At 42.9% G+C, this 10778-nt stretch overlaps 1 protein-coding gene across 1 annotated transcript; it reads right to left on the bottom strand.

Moving 5' to 3' along the window:
* Window positions 1-4515: 4515 nt before the first annotated feature.
* Window positions 4516-10022, bottom strand: LOC112275992 (UTP--glucose-1-phosphate uridylyltransferase 1). The gene is made up of 21 exons (XM_024506893.3): window positions 9646-10022; window positions 9290-9381; window positions 8950-9040; window positions 8772-8832; window positions 8532-8660; window positions 8285-8340; window positions 8041-8113; window positions 7853-7910; window positions 7666-7712; window positions 7453-7518; window positions 7280-7312; window positions 7062-7111; window positions 6830-6899; window positions 6611-6676; window positions 6406-6468; window positions 6143-6226; window positions 5866-5967; window positions 5594-5698; window positions 5378-5449; window positions 5202-5233; window positions 4516-5078 (listed from the first exon to the last, which is right to left on the bottom strand). Exons 1-21 carry the CDS (start codon window positions 9738-9740, stop codon window positions 4820-4822), a joined length of 1704 nt encoding a protein of 567 aa, XP_024362661.1. The 5' UTR covers window positions 9741-10022; the 3' UTR covers window positions 4516-4819.
* Window positions 10023-10778: the final 756 nt, after the last annotated feature.

Below are 10778 nucleotides of genomic sequence, written 5' to 3'. Positions count from 1 at the left end.
AGATAGGATGTTTAAAAAAGGAATACTTACTTGAGAGGTCATTGTTGTTGTCATTGGTTTCTTCTCTTATATCCTTCAATGTTGTCTTCTTGCACTTGTTGCTATTGCCAATTAAGTCCTATTTTATAATATATATGCTGATTCTTTTTAGACATTATTAGGACCTTTCTTCTAACAACCATTATCTCAAAGTTTTTCCATTTCTCTCAATGTACTAGTATTTAACTACACTGAATTCTATTGATGTGGGAATTAAAATTCTTAAAATACTCTAACTTTACTAATTACTTTATTTGTAAAATAATTAGTTGTACCAAAAAATCTAAATCTACAATTCATGTATCTAATCTATCTACAAATAATTGCTTCACAATCTCCTAGAATATTGCAAAGCTTCTCCAACCATAGCAAATTATTGTGCTCTAATAATCCCTCAACAATCATAGAGTTGTGATAAGGAATTAGTACTCCCTTGGGACTTCACATGTTCTACTAGAAACACACACATATGTATATATATATATATATATATATATATACATTAATTAAAGATCAAGACATTGTGCTCAACTATGTGGTTTCCACTCTCTCCATGCTTCCTTCATCAATTTAGATGAAAAATTCTTGCAAATCTATTTCCTAAACTCAAATTTTGATATATTGACCCATACTAAGTATTTGCTTGTGTGTTATTCTTTAAACTTTTACGATTTTGAAATATCAAATTGTGGTATTGGTACCAGCTTTGAAGATTTAAACTTAATTCAACTGAAGATGCAAAGGCTTAAGGGTCAATCATGAAAAAATATCAAAAAGTAACATATATGTGTATATGTACAAACACACACTAAATAAAAATAATCCAAGTTTAATAGATTCTACCGTCCCATCTTATTCTTAACAAGTGGAACTGTTAGAATACTAGCACATAGTAGCCTGTGCGTGGACGAGCGTATGTTTTACCGAGGTCGTCGGGACGAGCATGAGAGAGACTGGCAATGGCACTACTTGTAAGAAGCTCTAATTCACACAAACACAGAACTCGATAGCAGGGGAGTGTTGCGATGTGGCGGGTGGGCCCCCGCCACAGCCTGATGCTATTGCGGAAGCTCACCATCCATGCAGTCACACCTAAGATTCCCCAGAGAGGAAAGCACCGGAAGGCCTTGGAAAATGCGACGCGCAATTCATGACGTGGTGTGGTGGTAGCTCCAGCGACAACATGTCCCCTCGACGATCGGAGTTCGATGACTGACTGACTGAATGACTGCATGAATGAGTGAATGAGTGAATGGTTGAATGAATGAAGTGAGAGAGAGCGAGAGCGGCGTGATCGACTCGAACTCCCCTCCCCACCCTAGAAAGCTGCCGGTTGGTGGGTGTCGTTATACCGGTTACCGATTCTGTGGGTGCGTCCAGGCAGGCTAGGCACATAATTAGCAATCGGTCGGCATGTGTGTGATTCGCACGAGAGGAACTGCTTGTGAGGATGCGTGAAGCTGGCTTGAGGAGGCGGCATGAAGTTGCGAAGCGATCGAGAATAGTGTTAGTGAGGGCGCTGGGTTGAGAGACGAAGAATGGACAGGATTGGTGCTGTGGAGATCACTGGCAGAGTGGTTCGTGAGGGATTGAATGGTTCGGAGGTCTGTGCGAGGGCGTTGGTGTTGTAGTTAGCAGGTTGTGGGAATTTGACTGCAGGATGAGGAGGTTAAAGGGTCTCAGCGCTCGTCGTAGCTTTGATGGTCCTGCCCAAGGCGCTCAATCCTTGCAACTAGGCGGTGTGGATTCTGCTCTAGTTGCAACGTCGTCAAAGAGGTTGACGGACAAGTCCATGACCTGTCGGGTCAATTTAGAGACTGTCGAGGACCATATTCATAGAAATGATCAGGTTACGGGGGCATGTGCGGGGAGTTCGGAATCGCAGCGTCCAGGTAACAAGGAGTGGAAGGGTTCGTTTGAGGGAATCTCTGTTCAGAGTTCCACGGATTCATTTTCTTCAGCTTGCGGCTCTCAAACCTCTTCTCGACCTTCCAGAGCCAGCGCGAACTCTTCCTCCTCTTCGGATATTTATCACCTACCAGAGAGACATCCTGAAGCCAGCGAGCGGACAATTGTAATAGGATTCGACGCAAATGCCCGAGACGCGCTGGTGCTTGCGATGGTGTGGGTGTTCAAAAATGTAGTGAAGAAAGGGGAAACGCTCGTTTTGGTCGGAACGATGGACTTTCTTCGGGGGCCGTTGGGTTACAAGGTTCAGGTGAACGACCAGACGTGGGGCGCCAACAAGAGATTTTTCATAGAGGAGATTGCACGGAAAAAATTGGCGTGGTCTTTGCTCCCAGGGTTAAAAGAATTGTGCGAGGAGAGGGAGATTAAGGTGTCTGTAACCATAAAGGCTACTGCGCGGCGGGAGGTTGCAATAGTGGAAGAAGCTGTTGCGTGTGGGGCGGCACATGTCGTGCTCGACAAGAGCTTAAACAACCGTCGCCGTAAGTTTTACTACGAGCACTTGAGCTGCGACGTGACGCGCATGCGCCGCAGCGGAGGCGTCGATGGTATCAGGTCGAAGGTGTCGCCCCCTTCGCCGACTTCAGTCCTCACCTCCTGGCCTCATGACTTTCGCCAACAAGAGAACAGTGCAGAGCATCGAGACAAGCCAAACCCCGGAATCTCTTCCCATCTAAGCCCATCTGGTCTTGTTGCAAACGTATTGGACAAAGGCACCTCTTCCTTCACAGAAACCGAAAACTCCAATAGGCCTCACCTCAACGACGAGGACGAACTTTTTACCATCGACCACTTCCTGGCTCGACACTCAGTGAATGTGGATTCCGAAGGGCACCACCTCCCGGCTGATCAAACTGGCTACGAGAGCGACGACTTGTTTAGTTTGTGCGGTGACGAGCCGCGATGCGACTCAATCTCAACGTTCCCCCCCTTTGCGCAATCTGTACTCAACGGGGCTGGAGCAGACATCTTTCCTCCGCTCTCCAATCTAGACTCGGGCCCTCCACCCGACAAGCGACTTCCCCCGCTCCCCAAAACAGCTGCAAATGTTTCTAAGGTACAAAATTTTGTCAAGGAAACGATCAGGGGACTGCAATCTGTGGATGGACTGCGAGACATGGTGAACGTTCATCTCTGCGACGTGCTGTTTCCGGGGGAGTCCCTTCTCGTGGGCGCCTCCCCATCGAACCTCTTTCTAATCAACAGCCAGTGCACGACGCGTGACGACTCGGGACTGCTAGTTCCTTACTCCATGACGGCGGGTCCGCCGACCGCCTACGTCGCGGTGCAGGGCGGCGCGGCGTCGAAGCTCTCTGAATTAAGGTCCGGGCATAGTGTGATGGTGATGGACACAAGTGGACGCGCTAGGAGTGTTCCCGTGGGATACACCACGACGCAACCGATCAAGGGTGTGATGCGATTGGAAACGTCTGGTGAGGACCGGGACCGAGTTCACAGCATCCTGGTGCTCCATAAGCAATCTGTGTGCTTCATAAACTTCAGCACAAAGTCCGATGTGTCAGTGGTGGATCTGAAAACCGGCGATGCTATCGCAATGTGTCTGCGAAGCTGATCACAACAATGCAGCGGTGTCGCGCATATTTCGAGGCATTTGTTTGGACGTTTCTCCTGAGTAGTGGCCTGATGCTGCAGAGAGAAAGTGAGAGTGCAGTGGTTTGACCTTTCTTTGAGATGGATAGGTCGAAGAGCGTTGAACTGGGTGCATCGTCGATGCTACTACCCTCGCATAGTCAGAAACTCGAAGGGCTAGAGTCCGTAAGGCAGAGAATGCAGATGGGTTGACAGGGAAAGCAGACGTGTAAATGGAAGAAGGCAGCGTCTAAACAATGGCGGCTATGGTTGAATGAAGGCTCCATCAACTTGCTGAGTAACAGAAAGAAGGAAATCGTGTCCTCGAGATCGACTACCTTCTACTCCTCCGTAAAATTCTTTACCGAACTCGGGATTCAACATATTGGGCAAGTTTCACCAATTCCAGCAGCGAGTGCGCAGAGCTCAGAAATTGGGACTGTTTGCGTATGTTCATCCAACTTTTTCCCTCAAGATCTGCAGCGTTAAGGAATGCTAATATAGTTATGGACTGTTCCATGTAGATAGAGCTGTGAGTTTTAGAGGAATGCAGAGGGGTCCTTAGGGTAACCTGGAGTTGTTACAAGCTAACACCACTGTATTACATCCAGGATATTTTGGCCATTCTAGAATGCCGGTGATTCAAGCTGATATGACCACCTGCTGTAGAGCTTATTTTTGTCTGGTTGTGGATATTATCAATTTTTGGAAGACAATTTTGTCGCTTTTGTTTTAGCGAACAGCGTCTCCGCTAATTCGGTTTTTTCAATCCCTTTGTTAAAAGTGATTAATTGATGACAAAAACTGCAGAATCTTGGTACTTTCTGCACTCTGTCACAAATCAGCCGGGGACTGAAAGCCCATTCACGTGAGGTTGGTATAGCAATTGAGTGATATAGAGCATTTAGGGCATGGAACTTCTGTCTAGGAAGATTTTGGGCCGCTCTGCCGCTATATTTCCAATCATGTAAACACAGTCGTGTTGAGCATTTTTACACCGGCTTGGGCTTGCTGGAGAAACAGAATTTGGAGCAGAAAGTTTCTATTTTCGATTGCATGGCCGGCTCATTCGATCTAGCCGTAGAATGGTTTTAATGCTTATGTGAATGTTCTCTGGGTATAAGTTTTTGGTGTACGAACGTTGCTCCTCACAGCCCTTACACAGGTCTTCAACTCTACATGTGAGTTATCTTACCAGTAGCATTCATGAAGAGAATAATGATCACCAATTTGAAATGCACGAGTCAACAACATACGATTTCCATGAAGCATAGCCGAGCTCCTCAAGATCCTCGTCATCCACATCTTGAACCCAAATTGGTTTTCCTACTACCTCGCTCTTTCGTTTGGAGTAGGTTTCCATGTCCAGACCAGACCAATCCGGTGGGCAGGGGGGGAAGTCTTCCTCCTCGAATATGTCCGGGTCGCTCTCCTGCTCATGGTACCACTGCGTTTCTTCTGCTTTTATGTCGATTGTATTTCTAGACTCAAAATTCAACAGAATCTTAGTAACAGTCAATTTCATACACCCGCAAAGTATTTAACTCGAATGTGATGGTTCATAATGAAAGTTGATTACACGAAGAGGTTGTAAGTGAGCTTACAGATCTGTGCATCCTAGATCGGCTGTAACAAGCTGCTTGGCACAGAAAACAAACCAGAAACCAATCAATCAAGGCTTGGATAATTGTTGCTCTTGAGAAACATTTAAGGATAGAATTAATTTCACCCGATACTTTTAACGTCAAAAATCTTTAAAATTACTGACAAAAATGTCCACCTGATCTTTGATTGTCTTGCCATCTGGAATCTCAATCCTCTCGTCTTTCTTGGCCCAGATAACAACATTCCCCTGAAAGCAAGAACTGGAAAATCAACTCCCGATTCACAGCAAGTTCATTAGAACTCACAATGAACTGGACTTGGATGTTTTTGCAAGACCCAATTACCACAAACGACAAAAGAAAGAAAAAAGAGAATAGTCACACAGGATCACCTGTAGAACGACGTCTTTTCCAAACCAGACATCGCCGATCACCCGTAAACTGCTCAGTCCCAGGAGACTGAGTCTGTTCTTCGTGCGCTCTGTAAAGTACTGCATCTGCAATACAAATACCGAACCTTAGTCATACTTCAAACTCTGGAGAAAAATTTTGAATCCAAAGTTGTGTCGGTTAATAATGATTGATTATCAGTATGGTAATCAATGAAACTGGTTTCCATTTTGTATAGTCAAGATTACCGTGCAGGTGAAGAGGATTTAATTACCTTCCGAAGCTTCATCCCGTCCAACTTAATAGTGGGATTGGTATCAGATCCCCTTACTGGGTTTGAGCAAACAACACCCTCCTTCACGGTGTACAGATCCGACTACACAACAAGAAATGCATATACAAGGGTTAGTTTCCCTTACCGAATCGGTCCTTCTAATCAAGAAGGTGATTAACACCAACTATGAGCAAGCTTTCTTTTTTTTTTTTCTTTTTTTCTTTTTTTTCAAAGAATACTCTTCATGTGTCCCAGGAGTACGATTCTTTCAACTCACCTGGAAAAGAAGTAAGTCTGATGTTGCTCGAATAGGAAGAAACCTTGACCGTGAAACCTCCACAGCAATGCTCCCATCAAAGAACTGCACATACAAGCATAATTCCTCAAACGCATGGAGTTCTGAAATTGCCAACATCTTCCACGAGGCTCAAAAATCTTCAAGTTGTCATGCACCTCTCGTACTACTCAGGCCCAATTACTTTTCTAATTGCAGACACAATCTCAGTCACAAACATTTTGACACTGCATCTCCTGGTTTACCTGAACTAGAAGCAGGTCCGAATTGCCCTCAATCGGTAAATTCTCAAATATCTCCCCATCAACCTGAAGTAGCTCACATCTTGGCAATATAAGTCGTCTGGTTGATGAAAATCTAAAGATGCTGAAAAGTGCAATGAAGTGACTATAATAACTCTTCATTAGGCCAAAAATTAGTGCATCAATATACGAGGGAGAGGGTATCAACTGAGTAGAGTGGAGCCCCGCCTGCAGTTTGCAGTTGAAGTTTAATATCCTCGCCCTCTTCACAACCCTGAAGATTGCAAGTTGCATGAAACCGTTGTTGTAAAAATAAAAATAAAAATAAAAATAACAACAAATGTTCTAGAATCCTATTATATAACAAATTTTTTTAAAGTAAAAATAAATATAAATACAATTTTTTAACATTCTAAATAGTATCCACCTTTGAAGAGCAGTAAATATCAAGAGCTTCAATTTCTGTCAACCTCTTGACAGCCTTCAGATTTACCCAGCTGCCAACATGAAAATAGTATTGATAAAATACAAGGCAAGAAACTATAGCAGTCTTTAAAAAGAATTGTAACTGCAAAAGCACAACACAAAATGTGAGAAAACGGAGTATATCTGCGTGAACTTTATGAAATGCATAGGATAGGTTGAGAGGGAAGTTTTACGTGCTATTCGTGTTGACTACTTTCACATCTCCGGACCGAGTTTTTTCACTCTGTCATATTCACAGTCAATGTATTCATCAAACACTAATGCGCACATCATTAGTTCGTTTTGTGTGAGAAATCATATCTGACTACTGATGAGCGCAAAATATTTACGTTCCCAAACAACTCTTCAACCACAAGGCGTCTTCCTTCTTCACGGCCCTTCGAGAACTTACTTGACTTGGAAAGGCTTCCTCGAACTCCAAGAGCTGCGAGCGTTGAAAAAATTAGACATCGCGCCCACCAAGGTCTTTACGTATGCATGGTTAAGCCAGAAATATGAGATGGTTTTTACATCATGCTCCTGAAGGCCCTAAAAGAGTTAATTTAGAAATTGTGACACGTTCACCTCAATGTTGCCTTCAGATGAGACACGAGCTCCAATTTCGGCATCAGTGTCGTTCTTAGGAGTCACCTGCATTATCATATGCTCGAGACCGAAACCTCATGACCCATAATTCATGGACGTTTAACAGTACTTAAAGATAGCACCCAAAAACCTGGTATACAGGTCATCAATTTGTTGTTAATTTGTTAATTATTGAAAGATGGAGGAACATACCTCCATGCAGTAGTCACACTGGTTTTCAGAGATATAATTCAGCATATCTGAAAATCACGTGAAAGAAAGAAAAAAAAGTCGCTGTGAGTGGACCGAGATTCGAAGCATGAGCAACGGAAACTGAATTCAACGCTCAAAAAGCAGAAAGCACTTGGAACATAAGAATCAGATAGGTGATGAAGGATACTGAGATCCACGGTAGCGCCCAAGTTGTCACAACTTGCGATGAATAGGTATTCTTTTCTCTGCACACCCAAAGAATCATTATTAAAAAATCATATCAGAATGGGTATCTCGGAAAAATAATATTCTTCTGACGGTGTCTACGATCATAACCAGGATTATTCAGCAACATGCACGTGATTTTCAACTTACCTGGGCAAGAAACTCATCGAGCTTTCCACTAAAAGAAAAAGCAGCAAACAAGTCTCCGTTGTTTGTCAAATACCTTCAATACAGTACAAGGTAAAAGCTTAAGGATTAGCCATATCCTCAAGAGAGCTTGCCACTAGAATTATATGGCCAAATTAGGGATTCCGTCTATGCTCCTTTAGCTTCTTTTTTTTTTATTTAGGCACGTCAAGCTAATGCTCTAATTCTAGGACTAGGCTTCTCTCACCCGCCATCTTCGCCGATTTTTGGCGTCACTGGCCAAACTTCCCTCGGATACTCTGTCTGCAACAGAACAGAAGCCTAGTCAAGTTCTGTAGTGCGTTAAAAGCACAACGTTTTAACTAAAGAAGGAAATTTGTTCTTCTAGAATAGTCCTTACACCTCTCCATACTGTACAAGACACATCCTCATTACATTATATCAAAGAGAATGGAATGCCTTTAAAACATATCAAACCCTAAACTCCGGGTTACCTGATTGAAAACCACAATGTCGACATTCGAGGTGCTGTACTTCTTCACTGCCTGTTTAATAGCTCTGTTGGTGTTGTCAGAGGTTCCCAGGACCAATGATACCTTCGAATTGTACTTGGAATTCAGCACCTGCACATCTAGAGCCTCAAAAATGAACCAGGAAGCACACAGTTGACAGTCCATAGTTAATCCATTCATGTCCTGCTAGCACAGGAACCAAGGTAAGGGACGAAGAGTTGCCTCTATTTGTTGCACTGCTAGGTCCACAGCACTTTGTTTACAACAAATTTCCACAAGCGCCCTGCATCAAATGATTTTAACAATTGGTTATTTTGATCTTATTGTGAAGATTGATCGCAATTTACAATGTAATGTTAATTCACTGAAATATAAATAGGTGAATAGATAGGTCGGTTACTTGGGCTGCGTTGTCCCCATAGAGCGTCCAAGTGTACCGCACAACTTGACCACGATGAGCTTGTCCAGCAAAATTTTGCATTTCTCATGGTCTATACAAGGAGTGACGACTCATTATCACAGATGTTCTAAAAACCAAACATAATGCAATCGTAGAGACGCCTGAAGTAGGATTGGCAAGATGGCTCATCAAGGACAGAACCAGTGTGCAATTCTTCACCTCAATAGCACTACCTCGCACCCCGAACGCATCAACATTGGTGACAAAGTTCTCGGCCTTGAAGCAAGAACAACGTACTTTAAACAGGTCTCAACACAGGAGAGAGTTGATTGTATACTACCCTCGAGGATGCGAGGAAGGTTGTCGTAGGGCAGTTTTTTGAGGTCGGTTCGCGGGTTGATCTTGTCCCATGCTATAGGCTCGTTGCTCTTACTGCCACATCCAAGAAGCCCTTCTAAGCATCTCCATCCCGAATTCTTTCTAACTCAAACTCCACATTAGAAGTTGCACCACACTTTATGACCAACCCAAAATCTAAAAATCCCATTCGCAAATTGTCATTGATATCAACAATTCATCAAAAATTGTTTCCGATCACTGAACCCACGACCATGTAACACACAAGCTGCAGCAAATGAAGACAACATTTTGCCAAAACGAGGCTACAGTTTAGTGGGAATCGGGAATGAGGGAAACCTTTGTTGGTGCAAAGCCCATCGCTCCAACTTCTGCACCGCGCGGCTGAGCCGAGGCGCCACGGACATACCCTCCATGCCTGTCACCCCCGACATTGCTCCCTCCCAGCGACGATTTCAAGCTACAACTACGATTTCCAGCGACCTAAACAACAACTTCCTCGGTGGTAATAATCTCTTCGTTCTGCCGCCCCGCAAACAATCAATCAATCAATCTCGCCGCTTCTTCTTCTGCGTCAATTTTCCCACACAGAAGCTGCTCTCGCAGCGATCGAGCTCGTGATCAGAATCGCCCAGTTCCTCGCTTTCTCTCTCTTGGGTAATTGCTGATAAAAATCCCACTATCAGAACACAAAATTGGATTCCTCCCCCGCTTCTTCTGATTCCCCGCAGCCCTCGAAGAGATCTCTCGTCCCCCTTTAGCCTTTTCGTATCCTTCATCTGGGTTTCCGCCTCGTTTGGGGGTTTGGATGAATTTCTATCTCCGTTCGTTGTCGTCGATGAATGAATGGTCCGTCGGAGTCGTATTTTATTCATCCATGGTGCCTCCAGTTTGTCTTTTTTGTTCTTTGTGGGTGTATCATTTGTGCTTGTTAGAAGTAAACTTGGGAAAGTTAAAAGAAACGTATGAAGTGATCCATTCTTCATACAAAATTGTTTGCTACAATAGTTGATCATAGGATTCAAAAATGGAGATGAATGTCCATACGTTACAATAAATTGGAGAATTTGTAGATTTCATTGTAAATATTTTAAATATCATCTTAAAGTAGATTTGATGTAAGATTTTTCTTTTTTTCCTTTCTTTTGGGAGTCAATTAAAAGAAAATGGATTTCTAACGTAAATTCAAATTTATTTTAATATTTTTTCACAAAAGGTGTTAAAACATTAAATGATAGTTTGAGATAAATTCTGTTTTGAGAATTTAAAAGCTTTGGGTTATAAACTATAAGGTTGAGTGATGATAGCAATATTTTCAAGTTTTGAAGAATTAGACTTCTTTTATAAATAAAAATAATAATTAAAAATAAAAATTTGTAACTTTTTCCAGAAATTTCTATACAATAAATAAACAACTAATATTAAGCGAACACAGGCCAAAATGTGATTTTTTCTTTGTTCATTGTTAGTAT

This window comes from Physcomitrium patens, chromosome 23 (genome assembly GCF_059467195.1).
Source record: "Physcomitrium patens ecotype Gransden chromosome 23, ASM5946719v1, whole genome shotgun sequence".
Taxonomy (NCBI): domain Eukaryota; kingdom Viridiplantae; phylum Streptophyta; class Bryopsida; order Funariales; family Funariaceae; genus Physcomitrium; species Physcomitrium patens.
Note: the sequence above shows the minus strand (reverse complement) of the source record. Positions and strands in the feature narration are given on the sequence as shown.

Coding starts and splice junctions, on each gene's coding strand:
- LOC112275992 (XM_024506893.3), bottom strand. CDS start 9,740: ATGTCGGGGGTGACAGGCATGGAGGGTATGTCCGTGGCGCCTCGGCTC. Junction 7,519..7,665: donor AGTGTGACTACTGCATGGAG/GTATGTTCCTCC, acceptor ATGATAATGCAG/GTGACTCCTAAGAACGACAC. Junction 6,900..7,061: donor GTAGTCAACACGAATAGCAC/GTAAAACTTCCC, acceptor TCATGTTGGCAG/CTGGGTAAATCTGAAGGCTG.